Source organism: Chelonia mydas, chromosome 1, assembly GCF_015237465.2.
Source record: "Chelonia mydas isolate rCheMyd1 chromosome 1, rCheMyd1.pri.v2, whole genome shotgun sequence".
Classification (NCBI taxonomy): Eukaryota; Metazoa; Chordata; order Testudines; family Cheloniidae; genus Chelonia; species Chelonia mydas.
Window position 1 is genome coordinate 270,528,454 of NC_057849.1, and position 27,209 is coordinate 270,555,662.

Genomic DNA, 27,209 nt, shown 5'->3' on the forward strand with positions numbered 1-27,209 from the left:
AAGAGTAGAAATCGGGAGGGTTTGGGCTCCTATAACTGGTACAGCAGGGCACCAACCCCCCCATTATAGCCCCACCTAAACCCTTGTTCCAGGGAATAGGGGGATGGTTGGCTGGGGACCAGGATGGAAAAGGTGGGGAGACTGACAGAAGCCCCCTGGTAGATACTGAAATGATCATGGAGTTACCTACGCTGTACACTTATCTGCCAGGTACTCCCAGACAGTTAATAATGAAGTTGTGGCCTAATTAAACCACTCCTGTCCTTCTAGTACAGCCTGACAATATATTTGAGGACCTCCTCCCAAGTCCCTTGTGGACATCTGTTCGCATCACGAAACTGCCAAAAATTAATCCTGACTGGCAGTCCTTGTTCAAGTGGCAACCTGGACTAGAATAACTGATATAACATACAAAGACAGAAACACACCTGGTTAGAGCTCTTTAGGAGAAACTTGCAGAGCCACTTATCTACCTTTATTTTATAATGAACAAAGAGATAAATATGCAGAAATACTTAACATTTATATAGCACTTACATCAGACAATCTCAAAGCACTTTACAGATATTAATTAATTGTGCCTGGTTTCTGTCTACTATCTTTATTCATAGAATTACACCCCCCCACCCCCCAAAAAACCCTCTATTTTTTGACCTACCTTTTGTTTGATAATCTTTTCCACCCATGTGCTACTAAAATGCAGAATCCCATGCTAGGGACATACAACACTCGTTCTGCTACTACAAACCCAACAGGAAAAAAGAGGTTCGATGCAGGAATGAATGGCAACACTATTAAACAGAGTGCCTAGAAAACAAAAGCAAACATGAACTAGTAATCAAAACTAGAGTTACAAATTGTGCCTGCCACCTGAACAAATAGAAAAATAATAAAAAAAATTAAACAATCCTTATGAAAGACTAAGAAGACTAAGTACACTTAACAAATCAAGTGTAATTTCTACATTACACTAAGAATGGATCTTTTTCACATGGGAGGTAATTTTTAGTCTACAAAGAGAAAGAACCCATTTTTGCTTAGTTACCTATGAAGCTTTACCAATTAACTTATTTGGTTGCCTACAAGCTGGAAGTGGGAAAAAAGATCCACCTGCTAACATTTCTTTAAAACAACGGTTCTCATAATGCATTAAAAACAATAGGAAAACAGCAAGAACAACTTTATACCATCATGTTAAAGAATTTCCCACTGATTTCAATGAGGAATTCTGCATACAAAAAGTGACATGAGATGGTCCTAGGTTCTAAATCACCATGTTTCAGTAACATGAAAGTCAGAATTTTCAACATTATGACTCTTACAACTATTCTTTTTTGCCCCTTATCCATGTAGATTACTTGTGTGCTGTTAAACTTGTGCATTAGCATGACATAGGAACATCAGAACCACAAATGAATTTCTTAATTTGCCTTGAACTTATTTGCCAATGGTTTGAAATAAGATTTAATTTTATCTTTCTTATACATTACACAAAACTGAATTGTATAATGTAACAGCTCTATCAGAGAAGTTCTAGAATCCAGTTGCATCGGTTACTGAACCATAATATGGCCCTTTGAATCCATCCCAAACGCTTTTGTCATATTTAAAGGAAGAGAATGAAACTCTTCCAAAGACACTTTAATGGTACTTTCAAACTTGATTTAGATCCAGTTATGTTTGGATTCATATTCAAACATGTGGCTAGTTGAATTCCTATTATCAATAGGAATGTGAAATTATTGTGAACATTTCTTGTCCATTTTAAAATATTTCCCTCACAACTCTTACCCACATGTTGTTCACTCCAAAATATCAGTACAAAATGTATGTGTTGGTTTTAAAAGTATTTTTAATCCAGTATATTTAAGAAGACATTTGACATTCTAATAAAAAGACAAGTTTTGGAAATTGCAATTTGATTTAAAAGCATTTTAACCAATGTACATCTTTTACAATTACACATGGAGTGTATGCATGCCAAATATCTCCAAAATAGTGCATGTTCATTCCATAAAAATGGTTTTGTTATTGAAACAAAGACCAATTGCATTTGTATTTGCTACAGCTCGCAACTATATAGTGGACCCAAAAACAGAAACTGGCAAAGTCATCATTCAGACTATGAAGGAGTTCAGACAAGCCTGCTCATAGTCCTGAGCCACCCTAGGGCTGTTTCTGCACTAAATTTTTTTTTTGGTCAATTTCTCCCACTGCACAGTGTTAGCTCTACAAATGAGAACATAAGTGTAGACTGGCTGCTGGTATTTTTGCCTTTGAATCATACTCCTCCTCCCAGAGAAGTGATAGTATAAAAAGCCCTCAACCAAGCTACACTAGCACTCCCTGCATTGCTAATGCTGGTGGAGCTACTTTGCAGTAACTTATCAGAAAGCTCAATGTAGACAAGGCCTAAATTAACTTTATGTTGATTACACTGTTAGGGACACTCAAGAGCTAAATCCATTAAATGATTTCATGAAGCACTGAAAAAAATTGATTTAACTAAATTTGCTTACATTTCCCATTTTTCTTGGGGCTTTTTGGATGTATAAATCTCTCAAGTGAAGCCAACTGGCTGGAAATCTTCAATAATCTACTTATGTGACAGTTCAGTAAATTTACAAGCCCATATTGAAAAAGAAAGAGGTATTTTATAAACCTGACCAAACATGAATACTGAATTTCAAATACTCTGACATTTGCAGTAAGATGAATAAATATAGCTTCATATAGGAAATAAGTTATGCTGCCATAGATATATATTTAACTCTCATACTGTAATAGATGCATCTTTAACAAACAGCCATATAACCTGAATTTCCCTTTTATGCTATAAACGTTGCCATATTTATGGCCACTTAACCACTAGCAGCTAGTAGTTTTATTGCAGTAACCTATATCTGAACTTAAAAAATTGTTTTGCTCTAAAATCATAATTCCTAATATTAAGCCTAACTGACTTTTTCATGTTTATTTTTATAATCTGTTGAAAAAATTTCAGAAGTATAAAATAAATATATAAGTAAAGCATTGGGGGTGTAATCCAATTTATTTGGAAAAAGGCAAGAGAGTTACTTGTGTATAGAGTTTAGTAAGAGATACATAATGTTATTAATACACTTTTCTTTGCAAGTCTATTATGGCACAATCCTGGTCCCTTTTTCAAGTAATTCCCTTACTAGAAGAGTGAACCAACTCTCCAAAGATGTGGTGGTAGGAAATAATATTGTCAGATATTACTACTTATTGGGAACTGAGAGGAGAAAGTGGACAATTTCCTTTAAAAAAGGTGTGTACTCTTTTCTGAAGATAGTTTAGGTACCAATTCATAGTTATAGGCAACGTGAAGTTGGGAACCGTTGCTTTAGTGGTGCTGGACATGAGAACTGTCACTGGTCCCCTGTATAACAGTGACTTTTTGGTAATGGCCCAGTATGGAATTGTGTAGTAATTTTTTTTGTTTAATGTAAAGAGTCTAGGGAAAAAATGATGCTCAGAGTTAACGTGGTCAGAAATTACTACAAGAACTGCACTAACAAGGAGAACAGGGTAAGAATACAAGGCGGGGATGCAATCACTAATTATCAAGTCTCATTGATATTAAGAGCTATTTAAATGTCCTAACTGTTCACCAATTGTGTTCAATAGCAGTATAAATTGAACTGTGTTCAGTTTCTTAAATACTTGTAATATTTGGGATCTGTTTAAGGAGATCTTTCATACTGAGTTAATAAAAAGCTGTGAAACCAACTTTACTGTGTGTTTTCTATAGTATACCAATTAAATCTGTTTAAGGCAGCTGGAATTGGATGTACATACTGCTGCACCTTCTATAATTGCTGTCAGGCACTTCAGAAAGAAGGATTTTGAACAACAGTCTCCTACCTGAAGTCAACAGCTTGAGTTACTAGTTAAAAGGCAAAAGGAAATTTGGAACAAGAAAAACCGAAATGACTTGAAAGGTGCTAAGCTTTATTACAGAGATCATAACACCCTGTTGGATGTACTGACATGGACTCTGGAGAGCTATTTCCAAGAACAAGATTTTCAGACTGCTTATGTCAAGCAAAAATGGCAGCTTTCTTTTAAGATGTTGTTCTTTTCTGAAAAGGGTCTGTAAAATGGCATTGCGGGATTCCACATTTAATATGGTATATGTAAAATGAGCACAGTTAATGTCTGTTTAGAATTCGCCACCCAACTGCCAGACTTGCAAACTCCACCTGAGATCCAACTGATATGGTGAGTTCTTTTCTTATCATCATCATCTGTAGACCAAAATATGCCCTCAGTGCCAGCAGTGACACCTCACTCCCTGCAGCATGCTTGCTCAAGTGTAACTCATTGAGTGTTAGTAAATAAATCTCATCAGGATTTTCAAAGGAGCCTAAAGGAGGTAGGAACCCAAATTTCAGTGGGATCTGGACACCTAATTTCTTTAGGTTCCTCTGTTGGTGATGTACAGGAAGGAAAAAAAATCTAGCCTGCTCTCTTAACTGCTGTAGTTCTGAAGTGCTGACAGGAGTAACAAGCAGTAAACTTATTTTTATCACTAAACCAAATGGATATTAGTGAACACACATGGAGCTAATCCATTAAGTAATTAGGTGTCACATTCACAGGGACTTATGGAGCAGAACTGCACTTTAAAATAATCAATCTAATACCAAGTTGTGGCATGAAGAAAAAATTGTTGCTTAACCATATACTGTAACCTGTTTTTCCAGTCCATATCAATTTCACAGGGAAAGTACATTAAAATCAGATATAATCATTTAATTAAAATCTGTTACAGTAGATACAGCAGTGATGAACACATGGAAACACCTAAGATGAATGTATCAGCATAAGCTTTTTAGAGCATAAAGTGCCACCTTAACTACGGTGCTCTTTGGTTACTGAGAGATGTAACTAAACTAAAGGTGAGAAAAAAGTTCTGTCAAAAAATTAAAGCTCACATAATTCAATGGAAGTTGCTATAGCCATTCGCTTACTACTACAATGTACTCATCTTGGAAAATTTAACACTAAATCATAAATTAAAAATATCTGTCATCAGAATATCTTGAATTACAGATTATAAATACTTTGGTTTAATTAGGAGATCAAAACAGAAGGAGGGCAATATAAACCCAGCTAAACCTGAACCAGAGTCAATAGGGTTTTCTGGCAGTTTTCAATACCAGGAGCTGTGATAGCATTTTCTGTCTTGATGCAGGGAACAATAATATCTGCAATTAGGCCTGATGGCTTAACTACTTATTCTACACCAAAGCACGCAGTATACCCAATTAGAAAGTGACTTTGGGACCCTATTTTAACTCCTATCTTGTGGATGGTAGATTAACAAACACTATATAAGCAACGTGTTGTAAAAATGGAGAGGTAAAAAATTAGTTAAAAATAAAGAGGTACACAAAAAGTCATAACACCAAATTTTCTTCACAGACAATAGATGGGGCCCCATCGATGGACAATGAAGACACAGTCTACACTTTTTACCAGAACAAGTATGAGAGTCAAAGGCATGATTTTTTGCCGATACACTTATGCTGGTAAAAGACCAAGTGTGGGCACGCTTCTACAGGTATAAGATACTATACAGCTTATTTTGCATTGCGGAATCAGAAAGAGCTATATAGGTATAAACACTTTTATACCAGTATAAAACTGTGTTCAAAACTGGTGTGTAAGTGAAAGACGGTGTCTGCCATTTTAACTATGCTGGATAAATTAAAGCAACAAAATTTTAATTGCAGAAAACACCTTATATCCATTGGCTAAGAACAGGTATCACTTGGAAGTCACTGAGTTTTTATTTCAAAATGAGCCAATTAGTGAAAAGAATTTCAGTTTTTGTGGATTACTTTAGAAAAAGATTTCTTATCACAATTAAGATATCTCAACAGTAACTGTCTTATACCTTTATCAGGCAGCATTTATAGCTTACCTAGTTTATTTAGATAATAAGTACTACCAGATGGTGAAAAAAGATTTCACCTACAAAATTAGCTGTGATACAGATGCATAATTATACTGTAGATTTTTATACATCAGTACAAAGTAGATGTACATTGCAAATAGTTTCACTGGACAAAGACTGGGTTTACCCATTTTACTTAATGACTGTTGTGTGATGTTTCTTAATAGGGTAAACATCTAGGAGGAAAAGAAAGTTGCATGGTAGCAGCTATTTTGATCAAGGTTTGAAAATGGAATATTCTAGAAGACATATAAGTCAATGTTTCTTCATGTTTGCCGGACCACCTACATCGCGCCTACAAGGAATTCACTGTACTAATATCCCTAAAGACAGCAGATTAGAAGCAGTTTTCTGACCTACAGTGTTGTTTACATGTTACAGTACTTGAGAGGATAATTGTATCTAATATATAGTAATGCATCCCCATTTTCTGGTAAACTAGGCTCCAGGCACTTAGATTTCATGCCAAAGAATCAGTATCAAACAGCTAAAAGGATTTTAAAAAAACATGTGTATGCAGCTGTGCTACACGAGGAGATTTGTAGTGAACATTCTATTATAAAAAGAGATGTTTCACTCAGTGAAGCAGACATTTTAAACACTCGAAATAAAAAGGCCTCTTTAAAATAAGCTAGTACTATTTAACTGACTATTTGTGGTGAAAATTCTATTAATCCTTTTTCTCTCTGAACCTGATTATTTTCTCTGGCACTATGGAGTCTCAATGTTCAAGATTCCTTATCAGGAAAAGCCCTTTTATTTCTTAAAAATGATGCTGAAGTTGATGTAAGGAAGAGCTAAGGGAATCTCAGGAGTTTTTCACTACTTTCAGCATAGGCCACTTCATTGTAACCAAAAGGACTAAAAACATGCATCATTCCTACCATCAATACAGTCTTGGAGGAATCCCCAGGGTATCGGAGACTGAAGACAATCAAAGATCCCAAAAAGCAAAAAAACGTAATGGTGGCAATATTTCTTATATCTACGAAAGACTCCACAAGTGGAATAGTTCCCATTGTCCAATCACAGCATAGCTCTGAGGGATTTAGAAGAAGCCAAGCATTTACAGGGAGGAGGTAGTTGAAAGTCAGCTGCCTTGCAGGAGATGGACTTACAGCAGCTGGGTTATCAAACCTAAGTAAGAAGAGAAGAAAAAGAAAAGGACCTTTTAGTTGAAAAAAAGTTACAGCTTAGACCCTGCACTGCAATGCAGTCACTTTGCACCACACCACAGCCAGATGCTGGACCTAAACCATCGCTTATGTAGGGGAGTCCTGCAGCAGGATAAAGATGGATTAGGAACTCCCAAGCCATCTTATCTTTGTTGCATTTATAATGTGCATGGCTAGGGAAAGGAGAATTGGCTGGGGCTTCCGTAATCACTTGCCATATCAGGTCCTTAGGACAACTGGCAGATGGCATAAGTTAGAGTAGGCCAGAGTATGCTCTAAGTTTCTTCAGAGGGCTGGGATGTGACACAACTAGCTTAGCACACAGACTACTTTTAAAACCCTTGTTGTGAGCAGTCTCTGGCCATAATTAAGTATTTAGGCCTAATTTCCCAGGGGAAATGCTCGTAGACTACATTTACATATCACTCACAAGAATGACACATAATTCCAAATTTATGAATAGTAAGAGCAATGAAATTAATAGTAAAGGGTATGTGTCTTCCAAAGCCTGGCCACAATAAAGAACCAATATCTTGAAGAATGGAGTCTACATAATGAGAGACAAGTATCTCAAGTTTCACTAAACAGCATAGTCTTTCATTATTTTACTCCATTATTTTGTTTTGACTGCAGCAGTACATGTAGTTTTGAATTATATTTCTATTCAAACTGAAGTGTTAGTACATAGACGAACATGTTTACAAGAGAAAAACTCAAGTTTGCAGTCTAAAATACAGGCAAATTAGTCTAAAATAAAAAAGTGGAGGCTGATATGTTTGAAGCAGTGATAGCTGGCTAGATTTATAAATATGTACTTACACAATATTATATATCTAGACTAAAACACAACCAGCTAACACTGCTTCAAATGTGTTAGCTTTCATCCTAATGGGACTTTTCAGTCACATTATGATAACGCACCCTTTTTGTCCATCAAGATGGGACCAACGTGCTTAACTCTGAACATGTGAGTAATCCTATTGAGGTTAAAGTTAAGCATGTGGGCTAAGCACTTGGAGGATCGGGTCTGATCCGATATACAAAGATGCAGCCTAAACAGTGAAAATTAGATTTTAAATATTTTAGCTTCAATCATTTAATTTTTTCAGATTACTTCATATTGAGTTCTCAAACGAAATCACAGCTTCCATTACCTTATTCTTTTAATAAACGTATTACTAAAAATAGTTTCTCATCTAAACATGAAATAATTTATCATTTTCTAGCTATTTTAGATGATACAGGAGGCTTAATACATTCCAAGTATTGATGCTTGATAATCAGAAATGCAGCTGAAGAGTGGTATTAGAATTGAAGGACTGCAGTTTTACTTACTGTAAAAACTAAATTATTCGTGTGCGAGGTTTATTATACACACATTGCTACTATATATAGTGAAAATGCTTCATTATTGAAGGCTTTCACCTTCTGCCTACAAGTTTGAATATACTAGTGCCCAAATGTTCTTACCATTCAATGAGTGCTCACTGGCCACTGCTATTATACTGGTGCTTAACAACTGCAGTTATTGCTGTAACATAATAGGTTGATTTATCACATATATATATATATATATATATATATATATATATATATATATATATATATATATATATATATATGACTATATGGGAATTCTAAGATAATAATAAAGTAAGTTAAATCTAAAGTATTTTCTAGCCTTTTTAATTGTGACTTAATGAGGCCAGTTTGATTTATTACTATCTTTTAAAATAAAACAAACTTTCCTATTAAATCAGTTTTTGTTTTTTACCTGGTAAACACTGGAAGCTGAGACTGAATGACCTGGACTCTGACTACAACAAGGAGCAGTGTACTGAACATCAGAACAATGAGCTTTAACAGTGTTTGGAGCATAGAATAAGGAATACTGCATTTCCCTCGGAGAATCTGCATGGCGGCATCGAACAGCATAGGCAAAGTATACTAGAAAACAGAACATGATTTATGTTATCAGACAGTGCAGTCTTGTTTAATCACCATTCACTATACTTTACCAATATGAACTTTATTCTAGTGGGACTGTCAGTGCCTGCTAAAGTTAAGGTTGCCTACCTGGGTCCAGTAACTAACAACTTTTTAAAGCTTTAATATTTTTAACAAAAGCATCCAAGTGTTTTTCACACGGTTTGTCTCTGCCCAAAGTAATTTTTTGTTTTGTTTTAAATAAACGAGAGAAAAAATATTTCATATGTTTTTTGTATACAAAACTGTGTATGGGGGGAGGAGGGGAAGGGAGAAACACTTTCCTCCATTATGAAAAAAGTCTTGCACATTTTCTGAACAGCACTAAAGCCATACAGCTTGTAATATGACACAGAACTAGCCCTCATAGAGGCTAACTTAACTAGGCCTCACTGAGGCTAACAACTAACTGTACTGAAGATGCATGGAACAGGACATTCCACAGGTGTCTAGTCAGTTTCAGATTATGGAGTCAAAAAAAAAAACACTTACTAGTTTTTGTCAAGACAGAAAAGCTTTTAAGTTCTAAAGGAATGAAATTCCTTTTTGTTTTCTCTTAAAAAAAAAAAAAATCAATCCCCAAAGTCAAAAAAATATCAAAGTTAAGGTATCATGTGCAACCTTAAATCTGCATGGCATACATATGCATGAAGACAGCCATATTACATGATCACACCATTTTCAAACACAATTTTTATGACAACTGTAGATACATCTTATTTTTTTGTTCTTTTACATTAACACTATTTTCACTGTCATAATGGTCCCATACATTTTTATTGAAAAACTTTTTAAATAAGGAGTTTTCCTCTCTTTATGGAATTTATTTTATTAATTTTACCAGTAGCTATGCACTATGACTATACATTTTCTTTTCAAACAGCAGCTAGCTTTCTTTAGCTGCAATTCAACGGCTTAGGCAATTAACTATTGTGACAAAGTTCCTCCTCTGCCTTGGTGGGTCCTGCGCTTACTGGCGGATTTGCTCGCCTCAGAGATTCACAGCAGCTCTCAGTTTGGCCACTTTTGCTAGTGGCTCAAACCTGCCGTTCACTCAGCTAACCTCATCACTGGCCAGCATGTGGAAAGGGAGGAGAACAATCCCCGCAGTCTCTGCTGACCCACCTAGTGGGTGAGGGGACAGGCCAGGGACCTTCCCCTCTGGTGGGACCCACAGTCTAGGTCACCTCCTCTTTTATCCAATAGGGAGTTGGTGGGATGGGGAAACCCAGGCCCGCCCTCTACTCCGGGTTCCAACCCAGAGCCCTATGGATCACAGCTGTCTACGGCGTTTCCTGTAACAGCTGCGTGACAGCTACAACTCCCTGGGCTACTTCCCCATGGCCTCTTCCCAACATCATCTTTATCCTCACCGCAGGACCTTCCTCCTGATGATGCTTGTACTCCTTAGTCCTCCAACAGTATGCTTTCTCATTCTCAACTCCTTGTGCGCCTTTTGCTCCCAGCTCCTCACACGCACCTCACTAAGTTAAGGACTGAAGTGAGGTCCTTTTTAAACCAGATGCCCTGATTAGCCTGCCTGTCCTAACTGATTCTAGTAGCTTCTTAACTGGCTCCAGGTGTCCTAATTAGCCTGCCTACCATAATTGGTTCCAGCAACTTCCTGATTGTTCTGGAACAGCCCAATATCTTACTCAGGGAAAAGGGACCTGCTTAATCTGGGACTAATGTATCTACCTTTGATCACCCTTCTGTAGCCATCTGGCCTGACCCTGTCACACTATACAACTTAGCAATGTATTCAGATGGCCCACATATGTCAATAAATTCTCACTAATATACTGTTGCATAAACAGATACAAAGTAAACTCTGTTTATTGTATATTTTTCATATAAATAATTTCAATGAACTCAGGCATAAAACAGTATGCTCCAAGATGCTTCATTAAGGTATACATTTATAGAAAAAAAATCAGTATATTCAATTTTATTATTTAAAAGGACTATTATAGTTATAATCTGGATTATAACTAGACTATTGTAACACATGTGCAAGTGGACAGAATTAAGGCTCTGTGAGCATTCCCTTACTTTGAGTGTAAGATTTTTGTACTGGGTTTCAATAAAAACTTTTATAGACTGTGAAAAAATATACTGGTTCTTTAAGGGACAGTCGTGGACAGCTTGATATATAATTAAGAAGGCCCTGCCCCTACGGCTAGGCTGTTTAAACAGGAACAGAAAATTGAACAGGACAGAAGGCAGTAGAAGCCAGGCTGAGTTCAGTTTCTCTCTCAGGATCTAGGAGATCAGCCCAACCAAACTCAGAGTCTTTGTTTTGTGGATTTTAATATAGGGAGCTAGCTCTGATCCAGGCCCTGAGGTGATGACCTTATGAATTGTGTAATGTAATTGCTTCTGTCCTCAAACCTTATTAAAAGGGGACGTGCTGTTTCGTTATGGTGTTTGCTTCTCCTGGCCCTGGGCTGTTAAAGTGAATCTACTGCTGTCCCAGATGGGGAAATTAAGCTGGAGCACATCTGCAGTGCCACACTGGGCTCCAACAGGACATATGAGGATGACCCATGACTTTGCAATGACAAAATAATGAAAATACAATAGATTCTGCTTATTAACAACCCCTTGGTTGCCAACAAAAAGTTGCAATTATCTAGCAGTTACCAATAAATGAAGGCAGGTTTGTGGAGATCTGCCCAGTAATGAAGCACTGCAAGGTGCCTTCCCTGGCTGCAGCCCTGCAAACCTGTCTGGGGCAAGGCAGCAGCAGAAAGGGGGTCTGCAGCCTGGCACTTTCCACTTTCTCCAAGGAGGGGAGGCTATGGGCCAGCTAGTGCAGGATAGCAGTGGGGAGAGGTACCATACAGCTCTGAGCCTCAAGTGCCCTGTAAAAGCCCTGGCATCCAGGTTGCAGGCCCACCTTCCCTGCTCCCGCCTTGCCCACTGCCTCCTCACCCAGTCAGCAACCCCAGGACTCTGGCAGGGCTTCTGCTTTGGGCAGGGATGTGGGTGCCCCAGCCTATTACCTCCTGTGTGATCCCTGCGGGCAAGCAAGTTGGCAGGGTTGCAGCCAAGGAAGGAAGTGCTAGGATGTGCGTTCCCTGGCTGCAACCCCACAAACCTGCCTGAGGGCCGGGACTTTCTTTCAAAAAGAGTTTTCAAAAAGCATGCCATTGCCAATATCTGAAACCCATTAACCTATATTAACATTAATGTCAATGGCATGAGATGGGTTCCTGGAAAAATGCCACTAAAGAAGAAGTTGTTAATATCAGGGTTGCTATTAAGTGTCATCCGTTGTATAAAGAAAATGCTACTGAATTAGTTTAGAAATTCCAGACCAAAATTTCAAAGGCAGGGGCAAGTCAAAAGACACATGCATAAACTGCACATACAAAATGCACACGCAAATTTTTGCGGACACAAAGTTGAAAACGTAGCCTTGAATGCATGTGAGTGACAATTTATTTTTATTTTGGCTAAATATTGTTGCAGTTTTGGCGCATAACTTCTAAAAATAAAATTTCTTAAAATGCGTAATTATACATATTTAAACTATACAAAGTATACTACTGAAAGATATGTTAAGAAAAACACATTTTAATTGCTAGGAATATCACCCTCTCTTGACAAAGGAAAGTTAATATTAAATTACGGACACGTCAAAATTTTAACTCTCAAAGGGTAAAATGAAACCCTACCTTTTAATATATATTTTATTTAGAAACTGACTTTAGAGTCTTTACAGAATGATGAGATTTCACAAAAATCTAAATGCTAATTGATTCAAATGTGATACTCCAGAACACTTGGCAGTTCATTAACATCTGATGGAAAAGTCTCCATAGAAAGCACCTTCTCTAATTTCATGTAAAGAAATTAAAAGGAAAATTAATTTTTATGTACCCTACACTTTAACCACATTATATACATAATTCTGGCCTTTGCAAGCGTCAGTCTGTACTCAAATTAAAGAGATGTCAAATTTTAATTTATTTCCATTTTTGCTAATATCTTTGTCTGCATATCTATTAACAAAGGTTCTTTTGTATTTACATGATACATTGAGGGGGTACATATGAATTTTTTTTTCCAGTTCACAAAAATACAGTTTGCTTCAGCAGACAAAATACTCAGCACACAAGTATGTGATGGTTATTTAAAACTCTGTTACAAAAATACTGCAGATCTGCTTGACAAAGGAAATAGTTAAAATGGAAATTTTTACAACAATAACTTACACCTTGAGCTATAAATACTTCATAGACACAGCATATCCCCACCACTGTTATTCCTTGTTCTTTGCACAATGTTGCAACGGCTACTAGACACACTGTCACTGCAATTGGAGTCCACACTGCAACGTAAAAAGACAGACATTATAAAAACACACTATTTTACAGGACAGCCATGTGAACAACATAGTTAACTTTAATTAGTCAAATTATCTACAGTTTTCACTTGCCAGTATTTCAACAAGATCCCTATTAGGTTGCAGTTTACCTACACCTTTACCACCTGTTCTGTCTTTGCCTCACTTTACATTAAAGTACCTTATCAGTTTCTCTGTCATCTCTTTGAAGCTGAAATGTGTAAAAAAGAAAAGAGGTATGAAGACTTATATAAATATTCCAAATAGGAAAATGAAAAGAAGATAATTTTTACCAGCTTTTCAAAATTTCTTTTCATATCTGTATATCTAAGCCAATGGTTTTCAATTTGTGATCTGTGAACCCCCCTGCCTAAGATTTCCAAAAGGGTCTGCACCTCCATTTGAAATTTTTTTAGGGGACCACAAATGAAAAAAGGTTGAAAATCATTGATTCTTAACTCCTAAGTTCTACTTCCAAATCTGTTTCTGACTTCAGAGAGTCAATTAGCCTATGTACTCCAGTACACTCTCCTCTATAAAAATGAATGTAATAGTAACCCTTTTTACTAGAGAGTTGTATGGTTTAGTTAATGACTGTAAAGCACTCAGAAGTCCTTAGATGAAAGGTACTTTATAGTACAAAGTATTATGTATGTTATTACCAAGGCACCATCAGTCTGAATTAAGGATGACTTATTTTAAGACTAACTGGTTAACCGGAATATTTACGTTTATATTTTACTACCTGAAACCAATATAGTAAAATAAAAAAAAAAGTTATGTATATATGATGTTAGATATTTACCTATGGTATTGTCTGGCCCTTTAGATTTGGTGTATGACAAAAAAGCAGCTAGAAAAAATATAGATGATAAAAGCTCTGCTCTGCCAACCACTCCAGTTACCTGATGGGGGCAAAAAAGTTAACACTGTTAACCTCTGAACAGAATTAGGTCTTGAAAATTGCTCATATTACAGAAATTAGAAGCCAGAGACAGAACTAAACAAGAAAAAAAAATAGGGCCTGAATCTTTGTCAGGTATGTAAGTGCAACTCCTGTTGAGTTCACTAAGAACTGCACCCATATATCTGAGATCAGACTGCGGCTTAACTACTTCCACCATTTCTGATAATTACATATACAGTCCTCAAGTGCCCTCATGTGGCAAATGTCTGGAATTACTCATGTACCATCTAATTAAATTACTTCAATATTTACCATGAATAACCCTTGCAAAGAACATACAATATAATTTCAGCGGGAGTTCATTGTGCCGCATGAGGGTAGCATGACCCTTACCCTAAATTTATTGGTACTGTAATTTTATAGTATAACTTTAAAACAACAGGGTACAGACATCTCCTCTGTACATTGCAGAAGGGTATGTAAATAGGCAAGATAAAGGAACAATGTATCACATCAGCAATGAAATAAAGTGATAAAATGATAGAGTGACTTGGTCAAGTCATGAACCACTAATAGAAACTATTAGCTAAACAGAACTAACATAAGTAGCTGCTTCTGTAAAGATGAGAGGTAAGTCAATCCTTACATTAATTAATAAAAGGACGGAGAAAAGAAAATGAACTACTTACTGGTAATTCTTTTTCTCAAAGATATGTCTCTCTGAATTGCCACTCTTGGGTTTGCGCTTGTGTGATGAAGTGGGAATTTTTCTTAATATTCTGTATGCATTTTGTGTGTGCCTCAGTTTTCCTTAAGTGCTAAATGGTTAACTAGGTGGTGGTAAAAGGTGGTTTATTCTTTGTACCAACCCAGGTGGGATTGACACCTGGCTGTCTGGGGTTCCATGCCCATGATGAACCCAACAGATAATGGCCCAGACATTGGCCTAGAACAAAAGACCTGAGATTGTTGATCCCCTCTCTGCAGGAAGCCAGTCAGTTCTGGCCAGCGGGAGAACAAAGAGCTAAGAAGGATAACCAGGTTACCTGTTTTTGTCCGGGAATGAGAACAAAGAACGGAGGAGGTGCCCTTGAGTATAGTGTGGACTACTGGAAGCAGGAGACACGCTTCTGGACTGGGGCAAGGAGGCGGCTCTGGAAGGTCAGGACTGAGCCAGACGGACTGTGTTGTAACTTTCTATCTTCAATGCTACCTAAGAACGTTCTACGCTGTGTTCCAGACATCTAATAAACTCTTCTGCTTTGATAATGCTGTCTGAGAGTCATTGCAGTCTAAGGAAGTTGGGGGATACATTGCTCCCTTTGGGTGTGCAGAAGGCTCCAGGGTTTGATCCCAGGAGGTGATGAAGCCAAGGGGCTTACCCCAGTGAGTGTGTGACCCTGTAGGGGGTTAACATTCTAAATGAGTCCTCTCAAGGACTGTTCCAGAGCCGTGCGAGAAACACTGGACCTGTGGATCCATGACAGCTTGGAAGCACAAGACCGGACAAGAACTCCCAGGTCTTTAAATTTTTGGAAGTTTGAGATACTTAAGATTGCACGTTTTCAAAGAAAAGTATGTTGACTCAAAAAACAATTAAAAATAAGGTAAAAATATTCTAAATATTTTTTTCAAATTCTGAGGGGGAAAGTTGTGTGGTGATGCAGAGATATCTGTATGTTTAGAGAACAAGAATTATAAATGGGTATTATTTTCCCCAAACATATGCTTCCCACTCTTGGGCACTAAAGCTAAAGATACATCTCTAAAATAAGAAATAAAGATTAACAAGAGAAAAATCAAATCTAACCATGCCTTAAAAGGTAAAAAACAGGAATAGTTTCTCTTTTTGGTGTATATGAAAGATAACTCCTTTACAATGCAAAAAGTTGGGGAGGACTAATATATATTCAGAAAATTTTCAAAAGTGGGCAATTTAAAGAGAATTCCTGACACAAATACAATTCTTCGGATTAGGAGTGTCTGGGGAACAGGTCTGTGAACAACGTCATCCTGGATGGAAACCCAATCTATGCAAAGATGCACTTGGAAATATGTACAGAAAATACCATGTAGCTGCTTTACAAATCTCTGGGATAGAAACAGATCTGATGCTAGCTAACCAGAGTTGCTCCGTTCCAAAAAGAATTGAGTTGTGACATTACCAAGCTACCAGCCTGGCAGGCTCACGCAGTAAAAATATAATCAAAAAGCCCTGTAGACAATGTATTCTTGGCAATAACAAAGTTTATTGTTTTGGTGTCAAACAAGACAGATAGATTGTGAGTCTGAAAGACAATGTCAGAAACAGAAGTAGTCCAATGATGGACAATGAATGTGGCAGGGAAAATACTTCCATAATGATTAAAAGAAGACACGATGGAGATATAAGAAAATAATGAACAGTATAAAGTGACTCCACTGGATACACCAAATTAGAGAACAATGGAGCAACCAATGAAATCGAAAGCAATCATTCAAATCTGAAACGAGGAAATAGTTTTTATAAAACGCATAAATAACCTGTGAAACTCTCTGCCACAAGATATCCCAGAAACCAAGAGATCAGTAGGAGGCAAAAAGAGGATAATAAATTGATTTTGATAACATTCACAGATTACACGAGAGAACGCAAATAACAAGGAGGTATAAATCCTTAACCTTCCAGGCATAACCAACCTCAGTCTGAGGTTAGGAAAAATATCTTGTATGGCCAGGGTATACCATGTCTACTATGGAAATTCTTGCATCTCTCTCAAGTTTCCAATACTGGACACTGTCAAAGACAGGACACTGGACTAGATGGACCACAAGTCTAATCTAGTATGACAATCACCATGTTCCTAAGGGCTTTACTGTATGTTCCAGATATGAAACAGATATTTTCACATCAAACTTGTAGAAAAAGGCCTTATTCTGATGGCTGTACAGTAATGAAAAAAGGTTGGCAGGATGATTGGTGTAATTGGAGTGGAACTCCATTACCACTTTCAGAAGGGACTTAAAGTGTGACCACAGCAATACCTAAATCCTTGTAGAACTTAGTGTAAAATGAATTATTAGCTAGAGCCAGAAGTTCACTCATTACGTGAGCTAAGTTAACTGCCTCCAGGAAAAGCTTCCACAACTTTGTTTAAAAATAAAAACAAAAACAAAAACAAACAAACAAACAACCAGGATCTGGATCATCCTTGACTTTTGTGCTATGATTGACAATTATTTCTAATTGTGTTGAATTATTAGTTTTGCAATGCAGCTACTTGTCCACTATGAATTGGATTGAGATCACAAAAGTAACTGAACGTGAAACAGAAAATTGTGGCTTTACTGAATTGGGATAGATTTAAACTGTGGAACTTTTTTTGCACAATAGCAAAAGCCTTATCAAATCCTCACTGTTAAAATGTGTTTTACTTTATGATAATTCTTCTTACACCTCAGCAGTATAAATACTTTTAGAAGCTACAATATACTAACACACACACACACCATATACACATACGAAATTAAACGGAGCCAAACATTTTAATAAATGAATGAAAAATGCCCTTCTCAGGTTTACCTACCGCTTCAGTGTGTATTGGGTGCACTGCAAATAGCAAGGATGCAATTACACTGCTCCTGTTGTCCAGAAAAAGCTTACAGACCTTGAGGAAGACTATGCAAACCACCGCATGAAAAACCAGATTTAGGAGGTGATAAGAAACGGCATTTAACTCACTGAACAGGTAGTTTAAACGAAATGTGAGGACAGTAAGAGGTCGATATGACTTATGACTCCTCTCCTACAGGGAAATAAATAAACAATAATAATCATCAGCTTACACTTATACAGGGCCTTTAACCCCAAAACAATTTAAACTATACACAAGTATTTTTTCCATTACTGCAGTGCATCTACCTAAGATGAAAACACCAGTTGGTTAACAGTGCAGAGCAGCACTACACAGCAGTTAAGAACAGAAAGTAGAGACTGACATCCATTTAAAATTCCAGGGAGAATTAAGGAGAACAGGAGAAATGATAAGATAGGAAAAATGTAAAGAGTTAATTGTGACCATTTCCCCAGCTTCCAAATGGGTTTTGTATGTTTTCAAAACTGTCTGATACACTACTTACTGTAGCTGGTGCTCTACTAGATAAAGCACTAATAAAAATGGCCAAAAATATAAAAATAAAATTCAACTATTTTTAATAGATGTATTAGTTTGATATATGAGCAAAGTTTGTATCTATCTACGTTCTTATCTGGCCCTCATGAGCACACTTCTGAATTATATAATGTGTACTCAAAGCTAGTTTAACCAGAAAAATGAAAACAAAATGTGTATCGTATTACGCATTATCATCCATGCTATTTATACCATTCCAGTCTGGCATGTCTTAAAAATACAAATTTTTTTAAATAAGAAGTATTTGAGATTAAACGAGTAGGATAGTTTCACAAAGATTATTAATCTGTCTAATTGATAACTAAATTTTATAATTTAGACATTCTGAACATAAAATTTGGTGAGAACTCTCTCTAGATTACTGGGAGTTAGTAGTGTTGCCACGTCATTATAAAGATATGAAATGAGTTTGTGCATTGACATAAGACTGTGAAGTCACAATAAGTAGGATATTAATATAACTCTTCCTTGAAAGGTACCTCAATTGCTATTAATATAGGCACCAGAAATTATGAATGCATCTACAGTATTATATACTAACACTGCCAGCTAGTAAGAAAGTCCCAAATCCTATCTCATGGCTATATAGTCAGAGGACCGTTTCTTAAAACGATAAAATATCACAGCCATAAAAAGATATTTTAAAATATATGGAAGTGCTTCCAAACCACTTTTATGGCATTTTATTTTATTTTTGTGATACTAAATCTTAGGAAGTTATCAAACTGAGAAAAATAAATTAATATTCATCAACAAATACGTGGATTGTACTGACATTTCTTAAATTGTTGGGTGATCTGTAAAACTAAACAACATAGGTAAACATTTGATGTATCTGAAATTTTGTTTTACTTCAGGGTACAGTCATGATGAACTGTAAAATAATGCGATTGTATCAGAGGTAATTAAACCAATAATGAGAGTAGATTTGTTTACTAGTAAAGCACATTCCTAATGGTTGAAGTGTTGTAATAGTTCTTTGGGTTTCTTTCAAACTGAAAAAAAATTCAATATTCAACTGTTAGTCTTTAATTGTAATGTAAACCTAAAAAATGTATTTGCGCATAAGCTTTCGTGAGCTACAGCTCACTTCATCGCATGCATCTGATGAAGTGAGCTGTAGTTCACGAAAGCTTATGCTCAAATAAATTTGTTAGTCTAAGGTGCCACAAGTACTCCTTTTCTTTTTGCAAATACAGACTAACACGGCTGCTACTCTGAAACATTACAATTAAAAAGAGCTTTGCAGTTTTGTATATGTGAGACCATTTACTTTTCAGCAGTTGGATTATAGCTGTGAATATATACATGCATATTTTATTTAATCTCTGTATTTCTACTAAGGTCTCAGAATGTCTAATATCAGATCTGAGGATATAACAGACCGTGTACAGAGGCTTTCCTAGGTACTTATATGCCCCCCCAACCCCACCCCGCCCATTGTAGTAGCTGAGTGCCTCCAAAACATTCATGAATTTCTTATGTAAGATAGGGAAATATTTGGGAGTGAGGCACAGAGGGTGAAATGCTGGCCCCAATGAAGTCAAAAGGAATTTTGCCAGGATTTCACCTAGGGAGATGAAGCGATTTGCCCAAGGTAAAGCTGATAGCAGAGCTGAGAACTCAGCTCTCCCAAGTACCAGGCAACTGCGTGAACTACAAGACCATCTTTTCTTCCAGTTTCTATAGAATGGTCTACTATTAGGGTTTTTTGTTGTTATTGTTTTTAATTCTTCGGTAGTGTTCAGATACTACAAGTTCTAATATAAAAATAAGACTGGATTGACAAAAGCATGGTATGTGATACAGGACTCGTTTATATTTTGTAGCAATAGGCTGTTGATTAACCGAACGAGTTTATAAAACAAACAGGTTAGAAATGGGTATTATTTACCAACTGTGAAACAAACTATTCTGTAAAAATGAAATGATAAAGGAGAACATAAGAAGTGGAACTTGGAAGAACTTACAGTCTGAGACTAAATATATCTTATGGCCAATTTACCTCAGACATAGGAGTCCCCCAGAAGTCATTCTGAAACAGATTTTTTAAAGGAGTAGAAGGATGCAAGTCTTTATTGTCCAGAATTGCTGAAACATCATCAAAAACGAAGCCACAAAAGAGACTGTTCCAGTAACAGGCTGCCACCACACCTATTATTAGTGCTATTTCCTTCAGGCTAACATCAGCCATCTTCTCCGCAAGCTTTCATGGATTAAATCTGGAAAAATGGACAGATCCATGAACACAGATTTTATTGATTTCAATTTTAGTTTATTACAACTTCAGTTGTTGAACGTAGATTTAGAACAATCCACATTAGAAAGGTATAAGCACTAAAAAACTAAATTCATTCAAAATTAAATTTATACACACGAGGTCACAGTAATAAATTTAAGCTTAAAACTGAGGTTTTCAAAACAAATTTTACAAAACCTAACATTAAGAATAATGTTGTGACTAAACTTTCTCCCCTTAATGAAGGCTTACATCCAAACAAACCTCTCTCCTGCTGTGTTTCATTTACTTATTTCAATTTATAAAAAACTCAGAAGTGGCCATCGCATACCATAAGCCTTGCTGCCAGAGACACTTGTAGTCAGAGCACTGCCCTATGAATGGTATAGATTAGGGCTATCAATTAATCAGAGTTAATGCATTCAATTAATACGGAGTTACCCTAATAGCAAAATAAATTAAATTTTAAAAAAATCATGATTAATCGCAATATTAATTGCACTGTTAAACAATAAGACTACCAATTTATATTATAACTATTTTTAGATGTTTTTCTACTTTTTCAAATATATTGATTTCAATTACAACACAGAATGCAAAGTGTACAGTGCTAATTTTATATTATTTTTTATTACAAATATTTGCACAGTAAAAAAAAGATAAAATAAATAGTACTCTTCAATTCACCTCAAACAGTCCTACTTCTTGTTCAGCCAATTGCTAAGACAATCAAGTTTGTTTACATTTCCGGGAGATAATGCTGCCTGTTTTTTTATTTACGTCACCTGAAAGTGAGAACAGGTATTCGCATGGCACTGTTGTAGCCAGCATTGCAAGGTATTTATGTGGCAGATATGCTAAACATTCATATGCCCCTTCATGCTTCGACTTGTAGACTCTAAAGTTTTACACTGTTTTGTTTTTGAGTGCAGTTATGTAAAAAATATATAATAATTTGACATTTGTACGTTGAACTTTCATAATAAAGAGAATGCATTACAGTACCTGTATGAGGTGAACTGAAAAATACTATTTATTTTATCTTGTTTACAGTGCAAATATTTGTAATTTAAAAATAGTAATATAAAGTGAGCACTGTACACTTTGTACTGTGTTGTAACTGAAATCTATATATTTCAAAATGTAAAAAACATCCAAAATATATATAAATGATAATAGAATACCAATTTAAATGTAACAGTGTGATTCAAACTGTGATTAATCAGGATTTTTTTATCTCATGATTGAGATTTCTTTTAATTATTTGACAGCTCTAGTATAAATAACAGAACCATAAAACTCCAGTGCTCTCAAATCCTAATCACAAATAAGAGGACACTCGCAGCATACAGCGTTACCCTAAATGGCACAGATTGTACTGTTAATGTTTTTGCAGAATTTTAAAACTGCATTTTTAATATAATTTTTTGTGGAAAACAGCTACTAAAAAGAAAACAATCATATAAACCCAACCTTCTGGAATATACAGAAAACATTCTATAGAAAACTTAAGTGCTTCAGTTAAGTACCTTACATGCTCAACAGCAAGAAAGTAATGATTTGTAATAATAAGAAGTTTAACTTACTGTTGAAGTGAACGCTTTGTCTATCTGCATTCTCAGTAGAAAGTTCAAGAAGAGGTGAACTTAATATTTTTTTCTAATTATGCAAACTGTGTTGGCGTTACTCCTGATCACACTTACAGCATGCTTATGGGAATTTTCTATAAAGATGAAAAACGATATTCAGGGAAAATACTAAAACTGAACCCCCTCTTTCATTTTCATCTTCCAAAGTTGTCTGGTAAACTCATCAAGCACTAGAAACAGTCATTAAATTGCTATGCAATAGTCTAAGAATACTGTGAAATAATTATTTTATTAACATTGATGTGACCTGATCAGTGAGGTGAAGTTACTGCATACTGGGTTATAAGACTTTCCTGTATGAATGTATTGTTCTAATTAGCAGGGGGGGGTGTAGGGAAGAACAAACAATAGGGCAATTACAGGGCAAAGTGACACAGCTGTTCTGCCGAGGCTCGGATCTAACGGATCAAAGGGCAATAAACCGTTAAAAAGTGACCTGCTTTTAGGGCTTGTCTACACTGGCACTTTACAGCGCTGCAACTTTCTTGCTCAGGGGAGTGAAAAAACACCCCCCTGAGCGCTGTAAAGTGCCAGTGTAGAGTGGTAGCTACTCCCCTCTTGGAGGTGGTTTTTTTAAAGAGCACAGCGCTTTAACGTTGCCAGTGAAGACGTGCCCTTATGGAAGGGGGTGTTTATCAAAGGACTAGGCAGATGAAGTTGGAGAAAGAAATGGCTTGTGAATTAGGGAACAGACAATGGCAGCCAGACCCTAGGGGTCTTGGAGAGTAAATAGGAAGCTTAGACCTACCATAATCCTAATGTGGAACATGGTGTGACCCTAGGAACACCTCAGTGCCAACTGGCAAAGGGTCCACTTCTCTAGCAGCAACTCCTTTCAGGCCTGATAAACTCATTTCACTTAACACATTGCTTTCATAATATTTATGCAAAAAAGGTCATGTGTGGTCTCTAATAAAAGCTCATGTTGTATTGGTCATCATAATCATTTCAAGATGTATGTTCAATTGACATTTAAGGAGCTGTTTATACGTACTGAAAATGTGTGTATCCCAGAGCCTGTATCCCAGACAGGGCTGACAAACAGATTTTGGCCAGACAAGGGATGTATATTCACTCATCTGCCTTGGTTCACATGGAAAATAAATGTTATCAGCCAACACAATGGAAGACTCTCTCTCTCTCTCTCCCCCCCCTTGCTGGACAGAGAGGACAAAAGCAGGGGGGCATAATAAGGTGACTCTCAAGCCACAGAACTCCAAGCAAGTGTCACAGATGGTTAGACACCTGGTAAACTAGACATGTGCATAGTCTGTTTTAGTGTTTTAATATTTGAGTTCTCTTAAAAGGTTTTTTCCTAAATAAATAATACTTTGTTTTAAGGAGGTTGTTTGGTCCCTGGTTACCACTAACCGTTACTCCTGGAAGGAGCAAAACTTCAAGTACTGAAGATAAGTCAGGTGTGATCAAATCATTACGATTCATCACAGGGGACTGAAGCCCAGGTCTGGTCTGAGGGCAAGAGAATTCCATGATTCCACTGCTAGATAGAGGTGATGGCTGGGGGCCCAGGGCCTAAGGGAGTATGCATTTGAAGAGACCATGAGATATAAGATGTGCTATTAGCCCGGTAGCTTTGAGAAGGATCAGTCAGAAGAAACTGAAATCAAGAAAGTGAGAGTTGGAAGGGGTTTTCTTTACAAATAGCACAGAAGACTTTTTCAGTACTCCAAGTGTAGAGTAATAGAGCAATTCAACTATCGCAGGGATCCTCTCCTCAAATTTAAAAATACCTTTGTAATTAAAAAAAGAGAATAAGTCACTGAATTTTAAAAAATAAATGTGTCAAATATAATTGAACATCACTTACAGAAAGTTCTTTTAAGGAGAAGTTAAGGCTGGTGCAGAAGAGGGGTCTTCTGCTTCCCAGTACCCTTTTGGAATATTGCACTTCACAATCCCAAACTCAAATGTCAGAAAACCAGGAAAGGCTCAGTTAAGGTGGCCAAGATTGTTATTGTTAGGGTTGTGGAGGAACATGAACCATAAGCTTCAACAACCAAAACCAAAAAACCCCCAGGAAATGCTCGTTGCATGCTCGTTACTATGAGTGAGCAGAGCCTAGAGGGGTTTTACTGTTCACTAGCAAAACTGTGTAGAAGGCATCCCAGGCTGGAGAACTAAGGAGACACAGCAGTTCAGGTTGCACATTGGGGAATGTCACACAAACATAGCACTTGAGCGAGTGCCTGCACTCAGCCAAGTTCACTGGGGATAGTTCTTTACACAGAAGGCTTTGCCCAACATTGATCCCTGGCTCCCCATCTCACTCTATGTTTCCTTGAGCCTTGCCCTCCTTCCCTTACACAGCAAAAATCCAAAGTGGCCATCCCACTTACCCCAACCCAGTTCCAATCCTCCCAATGTTACTGGAACTCCTAATATACCTTTGAGTCCTGATCCTTCTTACCATTCATTTCTCCTTGCACAGCTCCTGGTTGTTTTGTACCTTTAATATTACCATAGTTATCTGCATATTACCTCTGTGAGGGAGGAAAATATCATGGTGTCCATTTTAGAGAAGGGAGATTATGGCCAAATTTAGAGGCCACCTCTGAAAATCCTGATTTATGTGATTTGCCCACCATCACATAGGATGTCTGTTGCAGCGCACAGGAGAAAACCTATTTCTAAGCTCCAGTCCATCTCCTCAACTTCAGTATCATCCCTTTTCCCTGCAGTTCCTTCTCTCATTCACAATACAGAAATATCATTATGTACAATTATTTGTTAGGCAAACGTGTGTGTGTCTCACAGATCTTTGTAAAGGCAATGTAACTAAGGGTATGTCTACACTGGAATAAAAGACCCACAGCACAGCTGTGGCTGGCCCAGGTCAGCTAACTCAGGCTTGCGGGGCTCCAGCAATGGGGGTAAAAACTACCATGTCGACGTTCCCTTAGTGGATGAGTAGGTTCTGCTATCTGAAGAACCTGGATTATGTTTCTGGCTCTGTGAGAAGTTACCTTGTAAAACCTTTGTCAGGCCAAAGCCATTTGACTTTTTTGGTGAATTAAGGAGAGCATGCGAAGATTTACAAACTGAAAACTGGCTGCAACTTTACATGGGCAAGACAGAAATTACAATACGCTGAATTATACTGACTCAGCTCAGCATTAGGGACCTTTAAATCCACACCAAAATCTTCTACCCCTGGAGCTAACACACCTTCCAAATACGTTGCAAAACTTTTTGCAAGACATCATTAGAATGCTGGGAATCAGGATCCCTGGGTTCTATTCCTAATTCGGTAAAGGAACTGTAGTCTAGTGCCGGGGTTCTCAAACTTCATTGCTCCGCGACCCCTTTCTGACACAAAACATTGCTACAGGACCCCAGGAAGGGGGGACCAAGGGGAGAAAGAGAGCCAAAGCCACAATATCCCAGGCTGGGAGGCCAAAGCAGAAGCCCTCGGGCTTGGGCCCCAGGCCCCAGCAAGTCTAAGCCAGCCCTGATGATCCCATTAAAATGGGGTCATGACCCACACAGTTTGAGAATCGCTGATCTAGTCGTTAGGGAAGCTGTTACTGACAGACTAAGTAAGCACTGAGATTTGATACAGACATTTCAAAAGCCAGGGTGGCTGAATGCGGAAGACTTGAGTCTTATACCTTAAAGACCTAGGGTCTATTCACTGCACGAGCCACAGAAAGCTGACGCAATCTCAGTTATCTTACTGGTAAGACAGGTGGGATATGATAGTTGTCTATCCGAAGCAGAGAATATGGGGTATTAACCAATAATAAGAATCATGAGAAGCACCGAAATATTGCCAGTTAAAGAGGAGACTTTAATTCATGGCCTCCTGGCTCTCACCCAGGTTACTTTCCCCTAACTAGTGGGAATTTTGTGTGCAAGGGATCTCAATTACCTCCATGTACAGTGCTGGCATTTTATGCTAGAACAACGTTCTAGCATATTACTTTAGAAACAGAAATAAAGTTGAACAACATTTTTATTTATAAGGTTTCACAAATTGTTTGTAGTGAACACCAGATCTCAGTGGGGCAAGCCAGTGATACAATTTCATGTGGTTGTTGCCCACAGATTTTTTTTCCCCTCATACCAACAAAAATGGTTAAGAAAATTGAATTTAGAAAAACAGGCCATAAGGGGAATAAGGAGTAGACTTTTGAGAGTAACCAGGAACCCCTAGACCAAGCAGCCCTAAATATAAAACCATAAACTCTAGCCTGAATTTGCATGTCAGTTTTCAAGATGATCTGACTACCTGTGTGGAGAAGTTAGAAAATTCATGTTTAGACAGAAATGCTGTTGTAACTTGAAGTATGGTACAGCTATTCACTGTTTCATAATTAGCAATCCTGTGGGAAGCAAGCTCTCTGCAACATCATTCCTACCATTCCAACCATCATTCCTACCAGCATTCCTATATTTGCTGTAGTATTCTCCATTCTGTTCCTTATACAATAAAAGCTGTGTTATCAGGCCCCATACCAACCAGAAAGTGCTATAAACCAGAATTTCTAATCTTCATTGAAAGTCGGTTTATAGTTCGGTTGGCGGGGGGGGGGGGGGGGGAGAAGGGGGGGTTTAAATTTTTGTTGCAGAATTTTTAGGCACAGAATTCCCACAGGAGTAGATAGTTGACTCAGAACACTCTAGGGCATATGAACAGTTTAATATTTCTTTTCAATATGCATTATTTTGCATTTACCTACATACAATGTCATTTGCAATCATCATGCCAACACACTTAGCTTGG

The 27,209-nt window shown here is 37.2% G+C and overlaps 1 protein-coding gene across 3 annotated transcripts in view; it reads right to left on the reverse strand.

Annotated features, from left to right (window-relative positions):
• The window catches only part of TMTC3 (transmembrane O-mannosyltransferase targeting cadherins 3), a 43,652-nt gene that overhangs the window by 14,390 nt on the left and 2,053 nt on the right, over window positions 1-27,209 (reverse strand). Inside the window, exons 2-10 of one of the 3 annotated variants that reach the window (XM_043546538.1) lie at window positions 24,294-24,342; window positions 22,403-22,539; window positions 20,583-20,799; window positions 17,972-18,190; window positions 14,304-14,403; window positions 13,368-13,483; window positions 8,936-9,108; window positions 6,871-7,123; window positions 659-807 (exon numbers count right to left, since the gene is read on the reverse strand). In XM_043546538.1, coding sequence (XP_043402473.1) covers window positions 659-807; window positions 6,871-7,123; window positions 8,936-9,108; window positions 13,368-13,483; window positions 14,304-14,403; window positions 17,972-18,190; window positions 20,583-20,771 — 1,199 coding nt within the window. In that variant the 5' untranslated portion in view covers window positions 20,772-20,799; window positions 22,403-22,539; window positions 24,294-24,342. The remainder of the gene's footprint in view (window positions 1-658; window positions 808-6,870; window positions 7,124-8,935; window positions 9,109-13,367; window positions 13,484-14,303; window positions 14,404-17,971; window positions 18,191-20,582; window positions 20,800-22,402; window positions 22,540-24,293; window positions 24,343-27,209) is intronic. The other 2 variants (XM_007059210.4, XM_043546539.1) reach the window with 2 other exon arrangements.